Source organism: Musa acuminata, chromosome BXJ3-8 (genome assembly GCF_036884655.1).
Source record: "Musa acuminata AAA Group cultivar baxijiao chromosome BXJ3-8, Cavendish_Baxijiao_AAA, whole genome shotgun sequence".
NCBI lineage: Eukaryota > Viridiplantae > Streptophyta > Magnoliopsida > Zingiberales > Musaceae > Musa > Musa acuminata.
The window spans coordinates 26,182,891-26,204,535 of record NC_088356.1 but is presented as its reverse complement, the minus strand read 5'-3'; the positions used below and the strand labels follow the sequence as shown (position 1 = coordinate 26,204,535).

At 37.8% G+C, this 21,645-nt stretch overlaps 1 protein-coding gene across 4 annotated transcripts; it reads right to left on the bottom strand.

Annotated features, from left to right (window-relative positions):
- Positions 1-2,185: 2,185 nt before the first annotated feature.
- LOC135643993 (vacuolar protein sorting-associated protein 29) lies at positions 2,186-20,851 on the bottom strand. Of its 4 annotated transcripts, none has more exons than XM_065161329.1 (4): positions 20,724-20,851; positions 20,171-20,416; positions 4,527-4,664; positions 2,186-2,623 (listed from the first exon to the last, which is right to left on the bottom strand). In XM_065161329.1, exons 2-4 carry the CDS (start codon positions 20,300-20,302, stop codon positions 2,321-2,323), a joined length of 573 nt encoding a protein of 190 aa, XP_065017401.1. In that variant the 5' UTR covers positions 20,303-20,416; positions 20,724-20,851; the 3' UTR covers positions 2,186-2,320. The 4 variants fall into 4 exon arrangements, with proteins under 4 accessions (XP_065017401.1, XP_065017403.1, XP_065017400.1 ...); XM_065161331.1 differs by having other exon boundaries at positions 20,171-20,302; positions 20,724-20,848; XM_065161328.1 differs by having other exon boundaries at positions 20,171-20,341; positions 20,724-20,836.
- Positions 20,852-21,645: the final 794 nt, after the last annotated feature.

Sequence of the window (21,645 nt, the reverse complement as noted above, 5' to 3'; positions counted from 1 at the left end):
CTAACTAAATCCAGTGTGATCAAATAATCAAATATTTTTTACCCAAAATAATAAAATATTTTTTTCTCCTCAAAATAATTCAACCTAAGATTTTAAACTCCAAAAAGATTCCAAAATTATCATATCGTATTCTAGAATTAATTTTCAAGAGTTATAGTTGAATTTAGATACTCCTTAACTTTAGATAACTTGAGTTATATTATTTTTAAGTAAGGTTATATTTTTATTTTTCATTTAAAAATAGTATAACCTCATTCCAAAATCATGTAACTCAAGCTCAAAAATAAATTTTATTAAGATTCATTCAAAAAATTTATACAAGTATATAGAATGATTATTTAGGTTGCACATCTATGAAATAAATTGTTAATTTATAAAAAAAGTAAAATTTAACATAATTTCAACCTTTAATATGATGAAATTTGGGAAAAGAACCATTTTAAGTTCACAAAATTTTCAAGATTTTGAAATCTAATTTTAGAACTAATATCGAAGAGTTTCATGTGAATTTAGATAATTTTGATTTCAAATGACTCGAGTTAAATTTTAATGGTTACGTTGTTTTTTAATCCCTTATTCAAAGATAATGTAACATCACTCAAAAATAGTATAATATAGACTCAAAAATATTTTCATCTTCAAGATTCATTCTAAAACTTTATACAGCAATATAGAAATATTTTGTAGGCTTCAAGATTCATTCCAAAAAAAAGAAAAGCAAATTTAGCATAATTTCAGCTAATAATATGCTAAAATTAGTGAAAAAAAACCATTTTAGGATTCAAAAAATTCATGTCAAACCTCAATCTAGAACTAATTTTCAAGAATTTCAGAGGAATTTAGATAATCTTAATAACAAAAGACTTGTGCTGCACTGTTTCTGGAAGAATCTTGATGAAAAAAAATTATATGCTTGTATAAATTGATTGGGAATGGTAAATTTTGTGAGCGTCTTGCATGATAACTAGAATGGGTTTTTAGTTTCCTTCTTGACATTCCGTTTTCTCCAAAGCCTTCCTGTCTGAATATAGATTTTTGTTTGGATTTGGATGCTACGGTGAGTTGTTTCATTAAGGACAACCAAGGGGATTTTGAGTTGCTTATGCAATGTTTTAGTGATGAGGTTATTTATGTGGTATTATGGATTTGGCCTTAAACCCGATGAAAAATGGATTTGGCAACCAACAACTACATATAATTTTCTCGTTTCTCTACATGTTTCTTCTTATATTTAATGTGGAATTCTTTACAAAACTTGGGTGATTCTTTGTGTTATTTGTTTGTGTTGGAAGCTCATTCATGGTAGGTGACGTTTTGGTTAGGCTTTTTATTATGATGGGTCTTCCCATTGCTTGGTATTGTTGGTCCGTCCTTCCGTTTGCTACTTGTGTTTTGATGCTAGGGTATGTTTCTATTGTGTATGTTTCTTTCCAATGTGATTTCACTATAACAGTTTTTCAGTTACTTGATAACAAACTAAATGGTGTCCAGTTTAAAGTTTTTGGATTCATTGAGCGTTGGGAAATAGCTCAAGGGGGGAATTGATTGAGGGTGCTTATTTATTGCACAGACTTTTTAATTAATGTGGAAGGCTCAGAATAATGATATTTTCATTACCTTAATATGAGGGGGATTGTGGGGGACCATATTTTCTATTATGGTCGAATAGGTCTTCTCGGATAAAGGTTAGATCAAATTGAATACAGATGGCTAATATGTAAAATAATTTTACAATCATCACTAGATTATGTCTTCCGTTTATTAGTGGTTTCCCCCTAAAACTATTGAACTTTTTGTTCACCGGTTTTACACAAAAGAAGGCATATTTAATCATAGTTTTGAACATCTGTTTAATCTAGGAGGGCTTCTTTCCGTATAGGAAATGCAATGGTCACATCATTTGCATATGACAAGTGTTATTTGCAAACTATTTTATTGAGAACAAAGTTGGTCTCCCATGTTGTTGTTGTGATCTCAATTTGTGTCTTACCTCGTCTTGTTCGATTCACCATGGTGTTTTGTGACGATGAGAAAACGTTACTGTTTGCTTCAACTGCTTGCCCACCACTAAACAACTTTCTCATTTCTGTTGATTGTCTAATCCTCTGAAAAGTAAAAGTTAGATCATAAGACACAAATAAACCCAAAAAAGAACCCCAACCATGCAAACTTTGCTACAATAATGTGTTAAGAACTTGAAATGCAATTGTTAAAAAGCGAATCAAGGTTCACAATCCAATAGTTCATCTCAACCGCTTGATAGATGTCAGCACATTCAAACAACCAAACCAGATATACCAAGGTTGTAATCTGCAGAAGATTAGTGAGCAGACTGGGTATTGGCAGTTTTTTTGAAGTCGATCTTGTCAACCTTTACCTCTCCATCAATAAGCTCATAAACATAAACTACGACACGAAGACCATCAATGTCCATTAGCACGAAACTCGGGTTGACATCATAAGTTATGCTGCTATATGCACCAGTTGCAGAGCCAGGGTTTATGACGACACCGGCCTCGTGCTTGTAGGCCTTGAACTGATGAGTGTGTCCAGTTACAAGGATATCTACATCCAATTGCCTCTGAAGCATGGCCAATGAATCCAAGTCACCCCATGGGATGATCTGCATAAATCAAGAATGAACTGATGAGCACAGCGAACATGAAAAATGGGTCACCCATAACCACTCGGACATGCTTGAAAAGAAACAAGCAGACAGGTGGGAACCAAAAAATGGTAATGGGAGTTACTTTTAATTTCAGGTGTCTACACGAAGAAACTTTTAGGGAGACTATTTGAAAGAGAAATTAACAAATCCATGGTAGATAATGATGTCAACCAAAAGTCAACGCGTAAACTGTCCTTGACTAAATTCAAGATGATAAGAAGACTTGCATCTTCATGAAACAAAGTTATGAAATCACCATGGGGTTGACAACTTAAACAGTCTAAGCCGAATGTGTACACCTTATAAAATGTGTTCTTACAAAATCTAGCAAAAATTAAAAATGAGATCATTTTATAACAACATCGAGATTAGTCGAAGTCAGCCTATCGGATGACATCCAACATTCTTGATTATATGCATAAATCAAGAATGAAACTATTTATTAATTATGGCAAACATGAAACATGGATGAAAAATAACAACTCAGCAATATAAGAAAAGCAAAAGGTGAAAATGACTTGTGAATTGGAAGAAATCATGTGAATGATTCAAATATCTACCTTAGCTGTGTATAAAACTGAACTACTTGATAAAAAAATATCATCCTAATTTATAATAGCAAATCCTGTAATAATTCTTAGACAATTTCAAGATAATAAGGGTTGCACATGCCAGAAACAAAGTTGTCGACCTTCCATGACTTAATAGTCTAAGCCAAATTATTCAGTGAAAAGTGTATGTTTAAATTTAGTTAAAAATAAAGGGAGCAATATTATAACATCTTCAAGATGTAAAATTACAAATAGATTTTTGAAGTAAGCAAACAAGAATTCTTTACACCAATCACACAAAACTTATTCAACATTATGCAAGTACCAAATATGAGAATATAGTAATTTTCAAAACAACATTGATGATCAGGGTTAACTACAAAAATTATAACCTATAGGGAACAGATATGCCAGAGGAAAAAAGAAATCTAATTACGTGCATAACAAAGCTAAAGGTAATGCACAATAAACCATATTTGACTATAGAAACTTTTCATTCTCTTCGAAATAAGTATAGAATCATAAATGAAAACAAAAGAATTATACATCTAATAAAATACAAAAAAAAAGAATTAAAATCTTATTGTTTTAATAAATCTTGTGCCACTTAAAGTGGTTGTCTTGGAGAAAAGAGAGTGGTTCTTTTAATTCCATGAGAATCGATGTTTCAAGGATGAAAGAAAATGAACCAAGTCTCCCATATAGGTGTGAAAGCATTTATTTTTTGAGGAAAGAAAAAAGAAACTGGAACATCAACTCAAGATAGACCTGTCCAAATGTTCATTTAGGATCCTATCTGGCAAATCCCTCAGATGAAGCTTTCCTAGAGATGCACATTGTTTCAGAAAACTGATAAATCGAAGATTTATAACACAAAAGTAAATGCATTTTTTCCCATCTGAAAGCAGAGTCGAGAGACTAAGAAACATGCTTTTGTAGAGGTCATATTCTGTGAGATATAACAGAGAGAAAAATGTCCATGTTTCTTAAATGATCCATAATATGTATCTGCCTCTCTGACTCTCTGACCCTAAATAAACTGAATGTAAGCAAATGCAGGCAATTACTTCAGTCTTCATGTGAGGCTAAGGAACTCACAAATTTGTCACATAATTTTTCATATCATTCCGAACAGTGTGTTGATTGAATAGCTATATAAAGCATGACATTGATTAATAACTTTACATGCCATGTCACTAGATTTTGCAGAAAATGATGTATACAGCATACTAAAAGAATAAATATAAGCATGGTTGACTTACAAGATAGGTTACTGAAAAATACATGAAAGAGCAAAGAAAACAAACCTGATGACCATGGCAAAGCCCAAGCTTAAATTGACCAATCGTGAGAGTCTTATTTTCTGGATAACGAGCATCCTCATCATATTCACCTCGAGTAATATGCAAGTCAGGACAAAGGCTTTTCAAGTAATCATGAACTTCCTGAAGATGAAATTTTAACAAGTTTGTCAACTTTTAAGACAATCACACAGAAGTAATCCATTTTCCTTTGTTCTCTTTCAAAACCCTAGAGTTATGATATAAACCAAATTGCTCAACATGTTCAACAAATAAAACCAAACACTTAATCACCTAGAAAAATCTGTAACCTAACAGTGCAAGAATAAACATGTCCAAAATGGTGAGACTACCATAAATGTAGTACACAATATCTATAGATAAAGTTAAGTTTGACACAAACGCAAGACAAAGCATAGTAATACAAGGTGTCAGATGAAACACCATTGATAAATCCTCCATCCTTCTTGGACGTTTTGCAGTTTGTTCAGCTAATACCACTAAAACCATGTGTATTCATACATGCAATTCTAAACTAATAGTTAGGTCATGACTCCTCACAAGAAGTTGTGATCTACTCTCCACCTGCATGCTCATCGATCTGGTTCATTATATATTTTTACTTTAAATTGCACCAGGGCTATGATATGACTCCTCACAAAGAGTTACGATCTACTCTCCACCCATTGTTGCCCGCATGCCCATCGCCTGTCGACCACTACTTGTACGCCCACCGCCCACCGCTTGACTATCATGGACTTAGCTGATTTTGTCTAAACTATGTGACACCCATGTGATACATGCTTATAAAGAGTCAACCTCCTCAAAGCCTTATGCTCTCCTTAAGAACCTGCAACATAACCCATGGTAATGATAAGAGAACGCAATGCAAACGACTACAGCATCTTCAATCCTGTGTTGGCTGCAATTCACCTTTTGGCTTTCTTGCATCTTCAATTCCCTGTTGGCTGCAATACACCTTCTAGCTCCTAGTTGGTCACGTTGCTATTGAGCAGTCAAAGTTTGATCAGTATATTACAATATGTTGCTTTAACTCACTAGTGATCGACTCAAATGTGTGCTTGGTCGAGCTGTCCTCACTGGTACCTATAAATCGATTTGATGAATGAAAAAGAACATTATTGCATATTAATCCCTCGAACATCTTGCGTCGACTAAATTGGTTAGATGCCTATTGGAGTTTAACCTGCATGGCCATACAAAATTTGACTTGAGGCCTTTTTATATAAAATTTGCTTTATGGTTCATCCCTTACTCATCGTCTCCAAGTAGGTTTCCATCACCTTGGCTTTTCGATATCACTCTCCTGGGAAATGAAGAGAACAATTACCAACATTGAGGATTTAACGGTTATTTTTCTTCGAAGTGCACTTCTAAGAGACTTTTAAAGTGTGCAAAGCTCACTTAAGGGATAATTAAGAGAATGAGATACCTGGTTTCGTCCATTCTCTATAAAGTTGAAGGCAAGGTTACCGGCCTCCTCGAGATACACTCCTTGCATTAAGTTGTCTCCTCAATTTTTGCCTTGCACTTTCGAATGCAGGAAGTGTTTGCCCATAAACGAGCAAAATTACGCCTCAAATGAAGCAAATAATGCACTTGTTCAAGTTGTCTCCTTGAGGTAGTATCTCCTTTGGTATAAGTTTCATTGCCTCCTCTATGCAGCTTAGGGTGCAACATCACTTGTTGCTCCTTTGTTTCTTGGTAACCCACCATCGTATTAACCTGAAGTGCCCTACAAATAACTACCTATCATCATGCATCTCATCCCTCTTCCTTTTTTTCACGAATAATGTGGCACCCCCTTAAGAGTCCACCTCTATTCGATAGAAAGAGAGACTACAACTCCCATGCATGGCCTCCATCATCATGTTGTTGGGCTTCAGGTAACTCTATTGTTCGCTTATGTTATTGGTAGCAATGTTTGCTTGCTTGGATTTATCCGTCGATTGCACCTAGGTTTCCTTAAGTGACTTCGAGCTCTGAAAAAGTTTATCATCCAAATCTTTTATCATAGCTCTATATAATCAAGTCCCTAATTGGACTTATTAGTATGCACTCGTAAGATCCACCTCTATCGTATTGCTCTTTATCCGCTGATGCCCAAGGCTTGCAAACTTGACACAGGCATGGAAGACTAGCCTCTGTGGTACAATAAAACTCAATCCTTGAATCAATGGCCCATCTTTTCTTTGTATTGCCACCCAAACTAAGCTCCTAATAGCTTACACCATTCCTCCAAATAATTGAGTCCCTCTTGGGACTTGTCAATGTATCGCATCGCCTCGAACTGATCCTGCATCGCCACCCCTCACATTTAGTGTTGGATACTCGGACTACATCCTTCCATGTGTGCCCTTTGTCACTTCTGCATTATCCTTGATCCATTGGCAATCAACATTCATACACCTGAACTACCCCCACGACATCGGACCACCCATAGAAGAAGTTTAGCTTTTGGCCAACCCATTGCTCAACAAGCCTTGTAGTTCCTCCTACCTTAGTAACGATCTTTGTGCCAATATATAGATTTTAGGTCTCACCCCCCAACACAATATTCGTTGTGTATTACTTATCTATGGATTTTCTCATGGCACTGGAATGGCAACATGTTGAAATATTCTTCACAAGTACCTACCTCTACTTTACGGCCTCTTATCTCGTGTCAAGGCCTCCTGTCACCAACTTCGCTACTATAAATTGAGAAAGATCTCCCTACCTTGGTTCCACTGTAAATTACATTATTTACATATGGTGCATGTGCCTCAAAGCTCTCTTTGACCTTGGCACCATGTTGGATGAGCCATCCCCTATTACAATGAGGAAAACAACATGGTTCCATTCGTTCCATTGTAGGTGTTCATTTCCTCAACCTATGTCTAAGGAAAGTGTCATAATCAATGTTTTTAATAGGCGCTCGGGCTTTCACCTAGTTGCTCAGGCATGGCCCAAGCACCTCACACAACCTCCATGTGATGCAATTTGTTGAAGCATCGCCTGGGCGCTCACTTGAGTCCGGGCGCTAGGTGCCACGGGCGAGTGCCCGAGTGAAGGTGGCTTGTGTTCGTGCCTAGTTCAATTATATAGGCAAGTTGGTTCAATCAAACCAACTAAAGAGTCCTAACATTAAACGCCCGCCCCCCCACCCCGCCCCTACGTCTGCCACCTCTGCCTTCGTGCGTAGTTCTCTCCTCCACCGACACCTTCGTCCGAAGCTTCCTCCGTCTTTATCACCTTCATTCATAGCTTCTTCCGTCACCGCCGCCTTCATCCGAAGCTTCCTCTATTGTCGACGCCTTTGTACACAGATTCCTCCACCACCACCGCCTTCGTTTGAAGCTTCCTCCGTCATCGATGCCTTTGTCTGCAGCTTCCCCCACCGCTCTCTCCTTCCCCACCTTCCTCTATAGGCCAGTTATACTCCTCTACTCAATCCCTCTTTGAAACTGTTTAACACTGATTAAACCCCTCTTTAGAACTGTTTAGCACTGATTAATCCCCTCTTTGGAACTATTTAGCACTGGTTAAAAATCTGTTTAGCACAGGTCACCATCAGTAGAAACCTGTTTAGCCACATATATCATGTTGATATCAAAACACTACATAAAACACTGTAAAACATAATAGCAATTAAAAAATGACACTGCTTAACAGTTAGCATCCACCTAAAATTTCACCTCCTTTGAAAACACTATGCTTAGAGCATAACAGTTAGCATTCTATAGTTGTAGGCTTGCAGCATACCATATGATATGTTGTTATTGACATTTTTCTTAATGTATATTGCCTTCGATATTTGATCATTTTTATATTTCAAGAATAATAGCAAGTGTACAAAGTAATTCAGAAGATTCGTCAAAAAACTCAAGAAAAGATCCCCGTTGGAAATACAATTATCTAAAAGATCCGAAAGATCTTAGTGCAGCGACTCATTTTTTTTGTGAGAAGACTCTTAAAGGTGACATTTTCCGTGCAAAGCAACATTAAGTAGGTAACTTCAAGAATGCATCAGCATGCCAAAAGTGTTCACCTGATGTAAAAGAAAAGTTGTTGACTTATATGACTAAGACACAAAGGAATGAGTCTTATGAGATTTTACCTGAGAATGGTGTTCAACATATTCGAGATGATAAAGAAGAGGAAGATCATTCAAAAAGTGCCAAAGGAAAAGAAGTTGTGATTGCTAAGAAGGCTAAAAAGAACTGATGGACTTGTATATGTATTAAAAACCACAAAAGCAACAAGGTCAAACGAGAGCAAATTAGGCAAAAAAATATAAGCAATGCTTATGATAAGGAAATAAGGGGAAGAACGATTCAACATATTGTTAGGATCGGAGCGGCACTAAGAGGGGGGCGTGAATTAGTGCAGCGGCAAAGTACGATAAACTTTTGACGATTTAAACACTTTCGGAAACTTCGTACGATAAATGCAACGTTTCGTTTGAAACCGTTTCGATTGCGTTTTAACTTGAAGGGATACGTAAGAAGGAGACAAAGAAGTAGAGCATCAAAGTGCAAATGGTTTGCAGTAATATAAATAACAATAAGTAAATGCAAACCAGAGATCACGCCGATTTTAAAGTGGTTCGGTCAAATGACCTACATCCACTTGCGAGGCCCCTCTTCGATGAGGCTCCCACCTTCCACTAGCAAATCTCTTGAAGGGGAAGGGTAAATACCCCTCTTACAACTTTTTACAAGCGGTTCACTCTCTTACAGATTTTCAGCAAGAAAGAAGGAGGTGAACACTAGCAAATTGAAAACAAGACTAACTAAGACTTTTCTAAGACCTTTCTCTCAATCAATTGCTTCTCAAAAAATTGTAATCTCAGCTGAGATTTGAGGGGTATTTATAGGCCTCAAGAGGATTCAAATTTGGGCTCCAAAATTTGAATTCTCTTTGGTTCCCGATGCTGGCGGTGCCACCGCCTGTCAGTGGCGGTGCCGCCGCCTGTCAGTTTCTGACACTGACAGTGGACTGGCGGTGCCACCGCCCAACCAAGCGGTGCCACCGCCCAGCTCTCGAGTGCTGGACGGTGCAACCGCCCAGTCTGGCGATGCCACCGCCAGACCCTTCGGTTCACTGGTTGGGCTTTAAATTTAGCCCAAACCAAGTCTAATTTTGGGCCCAGTTGGCCCCTAACCAAGATATAGGATTATCTCTTAATCCTAATCCTAATTACAAGTGAACTACATAACTAAAAACATCCTAAGCAAGTTTTCAACCGCGAACGTCGCGTCTTGTTCCGGCGAGCTTTCCGACGAACTTCTTCCGACGGACTCCCAGCAAGCTCCCGATCTTGTGATGACTTCAATGAGTAGCCGAGCCTTCTTGGTGATCTCCGCAAACCTCCGACGATCTCTTCGGCGAACTTTCGAAAATTCCGACAGGTTCCCGATTTCTTCTCGGTTGGTTCTGGCAGCATCTCCGACGATTCTTCGGACTCTCAAACGTCCATCGAACTTGACTCCAGTATTCTTGCTTTATGTTTTCTGGTTATCGTAGTTAATCCTGCACACTTAACTCAATAATATGGATTAGATCAATTAACCCATAAATTGATTTTATCATCAAAATCCGAGATTCAACATATATTACTCGCTTCTTTAATAAGGCTAAAATTCTCGTTAATGCTTGTCGTTCAAATAGTTTTAAATAGATAATTGAAGCTATTGAAAGATATGATAGGGGATTAAAACCTCCAAGCTGTCATAAGTTGAGAGTTCCATTACTAAAGAAAGTGTTGGAGTATACAAATGACTTATTGAAGGGTCACAAAGAATCATAGGTAAAGCATGGTTGTTCTAATATGTCAAATGCTTGGATCGATAAGAGATAAAAGAGTATAATTAATTTTATAATAAATTATTTTTTAGGAACCATGTTTGTGAAGTTAATATATACATCTTCTTTTATGAAATCTGAAGAAAAGATACATAAGTTGCTTAACAAGTTTGTAGAAAAAATTGGAATATTGTTAGTGAAGTCAATAGATGCATATTCTTTTATGAAATATGGAGAAAAAATATATGAGTTGTTTGACAAGTTTTTAGAAGAAATTAGTAAACAAAATATCATCCAAGTTATGACGGACAATGGAAGCAACTATGTTTTAGCTAGTAAGATTTATCTTTTGAATTTTTAAAACTTTTAATTACTCTTCGTCTCCAATTTGAATGGAAGAATTATGTGATTCTTAAGTCTTATCAATTTTATTATCCTCTTAGGTAAATTACTTCAACAAAAGACCACTCGTACTAGACTCCATGCACGGCACATTGCATTTGATCTAATATTAGAGGATATCGAAAAGAGTCATGACATCAAGAATACTTTAGGAATGACAATCTTTGTCGTTAGATTTCTCTACAATCATACCGTGGCTTTGAATATGATGAGAGAATTCACACGCAATAAAGAATTGGTAAGATACCATCAAAAGCACAACCTGGGAAACATGTTTACGGGTTATGAGTGAAATTGAAGTTTCTTTGAGAATGTAAGTATATAAGAATATCTTTGTTTCAACTAATTTATTTATTTTTAGATAGATGTATTAATATATCTTTAATTCGTATGACATGATAAATTCACACAAAAAGAAAGAATTGGTTACAACATCAACGATTACATGATATAGTCTATATAAAATACAATCAAGCACTGAAGGCTCGTTATGATTTACGAAATAGTATTGATCCAATCTTATTATAAGATATTGATGACTCAAATAAGTAGTTGGTAAGGTAAATAGGTATGAACTCGCAAGATGCCAAAGATGAACTTGGATTTGAAGATAATAGTTTGATATAGGGAGATGTGACAAGAGCCTCAAGTATTGAAAAATTACAGAGATACACCAGACAAATGACGAAAGTAAAAAATAAGAGCAAAAGCCTCAAGTTCATCACCTATCATTGTTGAAGAGGAGGAAACCTATTTTAATTAAGACAAACAAGAGGAAGAGGAAGATGATGATAAGTTTGAGAATAATAATGTTGATTATGATTATCATTGAATTTGATGTAAAACTTTACTGTTTTGATATTTTTCTTATTAGAAGACGGACAATGTGATTTGATACTTTATATTATTTCAATTTGATGTGATATTTTTATTTTCATGATCATATTTATTAATCATAATATATATTTTTTTATATTTTAATATTCTAGAGCACCTCGCTTCGCTTGCACCCTGGGCATTTTGGGACCTTAGCATCTTTTGGCATCTAACGCTTTTAAAAACACTAGTCATGATGATTACACTATATTTTTTGTCTTCTAAGTAGACTCCCTTCACAAGGCTCATGCCCTTCGTCAAGTTCAAACTAAGTTGCTTGCTCCTTAGCCTGTATTGGGATAATTGTGGTCCTTGCATCTACCACGACATGGATCAACCCTCATTTGAGCTCAATAGCATCCCTCATAAGCTCGTTGTATGCCTTTATCTTTACTTGCTCCATCACTTGACTAATGCATCCACAGAAGCATCACCTCATGCGAGATTATGCAATAATGCCTTGTCGCTTGCTCGGTTCCAACATTCTTTGAGCTTTACAGAGCCTTTGTCTTTGCTTCCCTTCTCTTCATCTCGAAAGATCGCCACAAGTGTTAAGTGCACCATATTTTGAGATATTTCCTTGAAATGTATGATCCTTTGCATAGAAGCACTTGCAAAAAATCAGGACATTCCCATTGGAATTCCAGCCCATTGAACCAACTTTCTTCTTCACATACTTCCTCAAAAGTTCAAAGGACAGCATCTACTAGGAATACTCCATGTAATCTGAATAGTTTGCAACGAATAAACATGTGACTATTCCACCACTGCAAAAGCACTTTGTACATCATGACATTTCATTTTTGTAGTTCTCCATTGTACTAACATCACTTAGCAAAATACTGAATCTGCTGCTCAGTTTAGGGATTTACTACATTTGTTTTCCTTCATGCCAAAAGTGACTTTATGCTTCACAAGCAGCCTTTAGCCAACACACAAAGCCTTTGCATGAGTACCAAATTCTTCGAATCATCAATTCCCCTTGTCGTCACTCAAGTATTCACCTACATGCACGACCTTATCCTTTGCAAAGCTCTCACTTGCATAACACGATGTCAAGAAAGATTGACAACATAGAGTCATATATCGAACTCAAGTGTTCTTCCTAGCTCACGTATCCTTATGGTGCCTCTCACGAGATGGGTTGGTCATTCCTTCGAACTCCAAATTTCATATGCTTGCTCCTTTAAGCGACTTTGATCACTTCCCCAGGTCAGTATCCTCGTTTTCCCCAAAAGATCATGCATATGGGATGCCCTCTATGCAGCCTTGTTGATTCCCATAGAGTCTTTTGAGTGTTGTTTTGTGCTTATCTAGCTTGGGTACAATCTACCATAGACGTTTTCCTCAAGTCATGCTACACCTTGTGTTACCTACTCACAAAGGGTCAATCTCCTTGAAACCTTGCAGTCTAACAAGCAAATGAGAAAACGAGAGAACAGCCATCATCCCTTTTCTAAAGTGCATCTTGGATCACACAGGCATAACTAAGCAAAATACTTTAGCAAATAAAATAGACACACTTTACTCGTTCGAAATGGTTGCATGACAAAGGGTTTTAAGACTAGCCCACCGTGTAGAAAGTTCCTGTGAACCCTAGACACTACCATAGAGCCCCATCCGACACTATGCTACCTAGGTGGTTCAAGGGCATTGAGATGGTTTGCATCTACCCTTCGCATGTGGAGGCATCTTTGCAAGTTGAAGGCCTCATTTTTTAGTAGTTTTGCCTATGTGGCAACCAATTGCGAACTCCGCTTTGTCCAAAATGGCTACAAGATCCAACCAAAATGAAACTACCAAGCCTATTATTAGCCCCTTATATGCTGCCTAGGGCATGAACAAATTGAAATGACGTATGGTTACATGGACAAGACTTCATATGTTGCGGGTCTTCACAATGTATCTAAGACATGTTGCCCTCCACTAGCTGCATGCACACTACTCGCTCCGGCACACCTCCACCGCCTCCTCTTTCCTCTTTCTTTTTCCTTCTTAGTTCTTCCTCCTACTAGTCATAGGTGCCCTGCAAACCAATCACGTGAGTAATGACACATGTGACATGATACGCATTCTTTTTGCTTATTATATTTTAGTATTTTATCACTTTATATTGCTTGTCGCATATATGCGTATATATATTATGATGTCCATTGATCTGTGCAATGAGAATCAGATCGTGATGAGATCACGATAATGAGACCGATTCACCTTTAAACATAAACACTAAATAATCCTTGTCATAGGTTACTCGAGAGGAACATCGAGATAACCGGACAAACTGGTGTGCTGTATACTCGTCCATATGATGGAAGCAGCTGGTCTCATAGCTGCTCGTGTTGGGACACGAGGGCTACAGTGCAGGTGCTCATTGGAGAATGAGTTCACTGATTGATCCGCTCACATAATCTGGATAGTTAATGATATCTCATTGTCAGACAACGATTCCATTTCCCAGTGGAGTACCTGATCCTTCGACTTGAGATACCAAGGATGTCCTATATGAGTACTTCATTCTTTGATACCGGACTTATAGGTCTGGAAGTTCCAGATCTATCACAGCTGGTCATCAGGAGTGATAGCCAACCTTACGAGGACTATTGAGTGTTGATAGAGGATCGATCATCCACTCTCGGTGTCATGAGAGAAATATCTCATGTGTTCTTGCTCAGACAAATGTCTGGCCAGAGTCATTCAGATTAAAAGATAAAGAGTTCTCCGGGAGAATCCGATTAGAGCGAGACTCGAGTAGAAACCGTATGGATCTAACAACACCATGCCTAGTATACGATCTCTAGGATATTAGATGGATGAGGGACTATAGATACACGATAATTGAGGACAGACAAGTCCAATGGATTAGATTCCCCTATATTGTCTGGGGACTACGACGTAGTGGCCTAGTACGTTCGCAGTCGATGAGTCGAGTAAATTATTATGGAGATAATAATTCACTGAGCCAGAAGGAGTTCTGATAAGTATGACTCATGGCCAACTCAATATTGGGTCTAGAAGGTCACACACATATGGTAGACGTTATGACTCAATATTGAGTCCCTCGAGGGTATATCATCGAATCAAACTCAACTTGTAACGATAGTGTTGACTTAGCCAAATATCATAGTTGGTCGAGTCCCTCGAGACCATGGTGGTTCGGAGGCCGAACAGGACAGGAATCATAAAGAGTTTTGATCGACAAAAGTTGCCTACCTTTACGGTCCCCACTAGAGATTACGTTAAGACATTGATTGGATCCCGATCCCCACTAGAGATCTGTCGGGGGTCTCCGATTCACATACCGAAGAGAGTTATGTGTTTTACGAGAAAATAATGGGAGTAGATTAAGATATAAGTCAATATCTTATTTGTTTATTTTTCTGCAAAATTTGCATGTTATTTATTTCTACTACATCTTTATTTTCAAAAAATGTCATTTTCAAATCTTTTATGTGGCATACTTGATGTCAACCGTCTCACTGGTCCGAATTATACGGATTGACTCCACAACTTGAGAATTGTTCTCACGGTGGAGAAAATCGCGCATGTCCTTGATATAGTGATGCCTACGCCCGAGGAATGGGCAAGCGAGGATGAGATCGCTTGCTACGTGAAGTACTTATATGTTGGACTCCATGACTCTTGAGTTACAAAGACAGCATGAAAAGATGGATGTCAAATCCATTCTCCTACATGTTCGCAAACTATTTGAGGAACAGGGAAGGACTCAACGATATGAGATATCTAAGAGCCTCTTCCACGATAGGATGATTGAGAGGACATCGGTTCAAAACCATATCCTAAAGATGATTGACTAGATAGAGAAACTTACAGGTCTAGGAATGATCCTAGAGGATAACCTGTGTATGGATCTTGTGCTTCAATCCCTACCAAATTTTTTTCACAGTTCATAATAAATTTTAATATGAAGAAACTTAAGATGACTCTTCTTGAGCTCCTCAATATGTTGAAGGAGGCAAAGAGCACTATCAAAAAAAAAAAGTCAGTTCTCTATACTGGTGAGACCAGAAAGAAAAAGAAGGCAGAAAAGTCCCTTAAGAAGGGCAAGGGCAAGGGCGGACCGGGTAAAGCAAAGATTGCTAAGAAAGACCCAGCAAATGACAAAGGTCAGTGCTTCCACTGCGGCAAAGATGAGCACTGGAAGAAGAACTACAAAGAGTACCTTAGAGAGGGCGAAACAGAAGCTTGGAGAAGCTTCAGGTAAATTCATGATCAGTCTCCATTTGTCAGACTCTTATGATAACACATGGGTATTGGATATCGATAGTTCTTATCATATTTGCAATTCGTTGTAGGTTCTAGCAAGACCTAGGAGATTGGTGAGAGACGACATTGACCTCAAGATAGACAATGGAGCAAAAATTGTTGTAGTAGCTGTTGGCGAGTTAGTGGATATAAATCACCAAAAACATTATTTTCATTTCATATTTGACAGTTAGTGGATATAAATTAGTTTTTGAGAACAATGGTTGTTCAATATTATTAGATGATGAGATCATCACGAGAGGAACATTGTATAATGGTTTGTTTATGCTAGATACTGCTCTAAATATCATGAATGTAAGGGTAGGCAAGAGGAAACGAGATAAGGTGAATAGAGTACATAATTGTGACATTGTAGGCTAGGTCACATCCATGAGGGAAAGATTAAAAAATTGCTAAAGAATGAATATCTAGATCCATTCGACTATGAGTCATATGCAACTTATATTGCCTTCGTGGAAAACTAACCAACTCTCCTTTTTGTGGAACTGGAGAGAGAGCCACTGAACTACTAGAACTCATACATAGTAATGTATGTGGACCCATGTCAACTCATTACATAGGTGGTTACTCCTACTTTATTACGTTTACTGATGATTTCTCAAGGTATGGACATGTGTACTTGATGAAGTACAAGTCCGAGGCCTTTGAGAAATTCAGAATGCATAAGAATGAAGTGGAGAACCAGATTGGAAAGAGTATCAAGACACTTCGATCAGATCGAGGAGGTGAGTACTTAAGTACAGAGTTCACCCAGTTCCTCAAGGACTATGGGATTCTATCCCAATAGACACCTCCTTATACACCTCAATTAAATAATATATATGAAAGGAGGAATCGTACACTGTTAGACATGGTGCAGTTCATGATGAGCTTCGCCGACCTACCCGTCTCATTCTGGGGATACGCCCTAGAGATCGCAGCTTACCTTCTAAACAGAATTCCAACTAAGTCAGTAGTGTCTACATTATATGAGATATGGAAAGGAAAGAAACCGGATCTTAAGGTTGTCCTGCTCATGTTAAAAGACAACCCCGAATGGCAGAGCCGTATGTTGGAAGAGTTCTAAGCAAGATACTACCGCTGACTCGACCATAGAGGCGGAGTACATTGCTGCAATAAAGGCAGCAAAGGAGGGAGTCTAGATGAAGAAGTTCATTACAGATCTGGGAGTCGTGCCGGGCAGCGAGGAGTCGATTCCCTTATATTGCGACAACAACGGGGCAATTGCTCAAGCAAAGGAACCTAGGTCTCATTAGAAGTTTAAGCACGTTCTGAGGAGGTTCCACCTGATCAGAGAGATCGTGACCCGAGGAGATGTAGCGAAGGAAAGAGTTCCATCTAAAGATAACATCGCAGATCCACTAGCAAAGCCATTGTCTCATACTGTCTTTAAGCATCATAGAGGTCTGACGGGGATTAGACACATAAGTGATTGACTTTAGGTCAAGTGGGAGATTGCTAGTCATAGGTGCCCTGTAAGCCAATCACGTGAGTGATGGCACGTATGACATGATACGCATTCTTTTTGCTTATTATATTTTGACATTTTATCACTTTATATTGCTGGTCGCATATATGCGTATATATAGTGTGATGTTCATTGATCTGTGCAATGAGAATCGGATTATGATGAGATTACGATAATGAGATTGATTCACCTTTAAACACAGACCCTAAATCATCCTGATCATAGGTTACTCGAGAGGGACATCGAGATAACCGGACAAACTGATGTGTTGTATACCCGTCCATATAATGGAGGCAGCTGGTCTCATAGTTGTTCGCGTGGGGACACTAGGGTTACAATACAGGTGCTCATTGGAGAATGAGTTCACTGATTGATTCGCTCACGGAATGATGGATGGTTAATGATACCTCATTGTTAGATAGCGATTCCATTGTCTCAATGGTGTACTTAGTCCTTACACTTGAGACACCAAAGATGTCCTATATGAGTATTTCATTCTTTGATATCGGATTTATAGGCCTCGAAGTTCCAGATCTAGCACAACCGGTCATCGGGAGTGACAACCAACCTTACGAGGACTATTAAGTGTCGATAGAAGATCATCCACTCTCGGTGTCATGAGAAGAATATTTCATGTATTCTTACTTAGATAAATCCCTAGCCAAGGTCATTCGGATTGAGAGAGAAAGAATTCTTCGAGAGAATCCGATTAGAGCGAGACTCGAGTAGAAACCGTATGGATCTAATAGCACCATGCCCGGTATACGATCTCTGGGATATTAGATGGATAGGGGACTATAGATATACGGAATGATAGATGGTTAATGATACCTCATTGTTAGATAGCGATTCCATTGTCTCAATGGTGTACCTAATCCTTAGAGTTGAGACACCAAGGATGTCCTATATGAATACTTCATTCTTTGATATCGGACTTATAGGCCTGAGAGTTCCAGATCTAGCACAGCCGGTCATCGGGAGTGACGACCAACCTTACGAGGACTATTAAGTGTCGATAGAAGATCATTCACTCTCGGTGTCATGAGAGGAATATTTCATGTGTTCTTACTTAGATAAATCCCTAGCCAAGGTCATTCGGATTTAGAGATAAAGAATTCTTCGAGAGAATCCGATTAAAACGAGACTCGAGTAGAAACCGATGGATTTCAATAGACAAGTCCAATGGATTGGATTCCCCTGTATCGTTTGGGGACTGCGACGTAGTGGCCTAGTACGTCCTCAATCGATGAGTCGAGTGAATTATTATTGAGATAATAATTCAGTGAGCCATAAGGAATTCTAATAGGTATAACTCACAACTAGCTCGATATTGGGCCTAGAGGGTCACATACATATAATAGGCGTTGCGACGAGTAGAATGTTCAGCTATGAGATATCCGTCGGAGCCCCTATATTATTCGATATCCAATAAGCCCTTGAATTATTTAATCTTATGGATGAGATCTAATAAAAGCCAATGAGAGATTATTGGATAGAGATCCACTAATCTAAAAGGCTCAGGTAGTTGTATGGAGATCCAATACCCAATAGAGTAGGATCCATTAGGGTTAAGTTGATAGAGGACCTCTATAAATATAAGAGAACCAAACACACATAGGCTAGAGGCTTCTTGGTTGCCACCTCCTATTCTCCTCTCCCCTTCTCCTCAGATAGTAGGTGTAGAGATTTAGGCAACGATTAAAGGAGCATCATCGCAACCCTACTATGTGGATCATCGCTAGAGAGGAAGACGCTTGACCTCCTTCATCCTCTCCTACAGATCTTTAGGGTTTCAGAAATATACGATCTCCCTACGGAACACAACTATCTCACGAGTGGTTTTCAGTTTCGTGGATTTTACGTACCTTCGCACGATAATGAACATATTTTAAGAAATTTGGGGATTTTTGTTTTCTGTTGTTCCGTTGCGCATGTGATGTCGCCCTAGATTTTCGTACACCTATCTCCTCCACTCATCTCCTTCCCTCAATTGTATCACGATATGTTCTAGCGTCCCAGCATGGGGTAGGTCAGAACATACAAGACCTATACTACTCCAACCAAAATCAAAATTAAATTCCTCGGCTATAACAAGAACAAGTTCTAGCAATCATAAAAGCAAATTACTTTGTCAATACATGATTCCTTACATCCAAAAGATTATTCAATTCAATGAGATAAACACAAGAAAGATAGATTAATAATGTGGAAACGTGCAATTTACTATGATTAAGAAGTAATTGATTGCTCTAGCACCTAACCTTGAATGAACAAATAGAATCATAACATGGCCCAAACACAAAGCTCTATGATCCTCGAGCTTTTCTAGTGTTGATTTTTAATATTTCACGTGAAAATATAGCTATTACAAAATCAGAGCCCTTTAAATTTGAGATACCAGTAGCAATGGACTAATCTAATCCTAAATTCTCCAAGGTTCTTCTGCAAGAGCTTGAAAATCACTCTCGAATATTTTCATGAATCATTCTCATGAAAATCACTAGAGCCTGAAATTTTGAGTTTGAATGCACAACAAGACAACATACAATAACTAAACTCTAAGGACATCTCAACTACAGATTGTAGTAAAACAAGCAACCCAATTAAAAAAAAATCATACAAAAGCAGCTCTCCACCAGGCATCTTTCAGTCAAGGATTCTGGCACAAATTGAGCCACAATGACAAACAAAGGCAGCAAAAGTAAGCACATATTGATCACTTGATGCAAAACAATGAGATGTCTACATATAAGTCTTGTTAAACATAGAAAATAATTGAAGGGGAGGTGTTGGTTGTGTGGAAAAGAAGCACCTTAATACACAGATTTCCAGTACACAAGATGTGCTGAATTTTCCCAGGCACAAGCATAGACTTAAATTTGGCTGGCAGATCTGGCGCCCGGTGAGGGATGTGGAGATCACCAATCGCTAGGACTAGCACCATCTTTCCCAAATTCAGAAGACCATATCAAATTTCAATCATCTTTAAAACCAGAAAAGTCCAGTCTTAGCAACAACTATCCATATACAGTCAGTCTCCACTGGCATTGAAAAACATCTAACAGAATCATATCAAAATTCAAGTGATCAAATAGATGGCAACAATGACAATCAAAAGCGCAGAATCGTAAAGAATAACAGAAATCTACCTAACCGGAGAAAAGAAAACAATATTTTTTTATGTTTCGGGCTGATTAAAATCGAAGAACCCATTCTATAAGCTAAGAATCAAGGACAACCTGGAATTGGAGGAAAGAAACCTAGTCTTTGGAGTTATGAAGGGGGCTCCAATTGTTTCAATCATACCCATCTGTTATTAATCGAGAGAAGCAACAACGCCCTACAGTTCGTGGACAGAGGATTACCTGAAAGGGAAGAAGCAAGCGGAAGGATCCAATCGGAGCGATAGCGGAGACGGAGGAGATCTCGAACAAAACCCTCTTCTGCGGTCAAATATGGTGGACGACTTTGCGCTCAGATCCATTCATCTTTTCAATACGGACAATACTGTAAACCGGCCAATTGTGCGCACCCAACGGACCGAACTCGAGTCAGATCCAATTCGGACCGAAGACCGGTTCAACCGGCCTTTTTGGCTTAATAAAAAGGTGGTTGTGAACTTTGGCATCGTTTGTCTTTAACCAAAGACACCATAGAACGTAGAAGTCATATGGTAGTATGCTTATTCAACTCTTCCCCCTTATAGAAGTAACTTTCTCTAACTCAAATATCAAAGAAACAAAATGAGAAGTTAATTTCTTCGGAGAAAAGTCTAATAAGATGGAGCAAAAGAGTCTTAAAGAAAGTATACATAGGTAAAGTAAACATATTACAAACAGAACACGACTCAGTTTGACTAAAATGATGTGAGTCAATCAATTTAAAGTAGGGATTATGCTCCAACAAAATTTCTAAAGAAAGATTTTAGCTCCGAGAGTTAAATCAAGATGTCGAATCATCTTACAATCAAGTCAAACCTTCCCCTGTTTTTAAAATTTAATTTTAGAAATTAGTATCCACCACTAGTGATGAACTCAAGTATAATATCCGATCTGTTTAATTGAATTGGATGAAAAATATACATAATATATTTTCATCCCAATAATTCATATTAATGGAATCTTAAACTTTTGAAAAACTCGTCATTCTACTCGGATTGACAAAAATTTATATATCATTTACTATGAGTATGTTATCAATACAATGATAATTTCAAATTAAGATAGATTTTTCATTTGTTATAAACTTCTTGAATTCACCTTGGATATTTGAACTTAGATTCTGAAT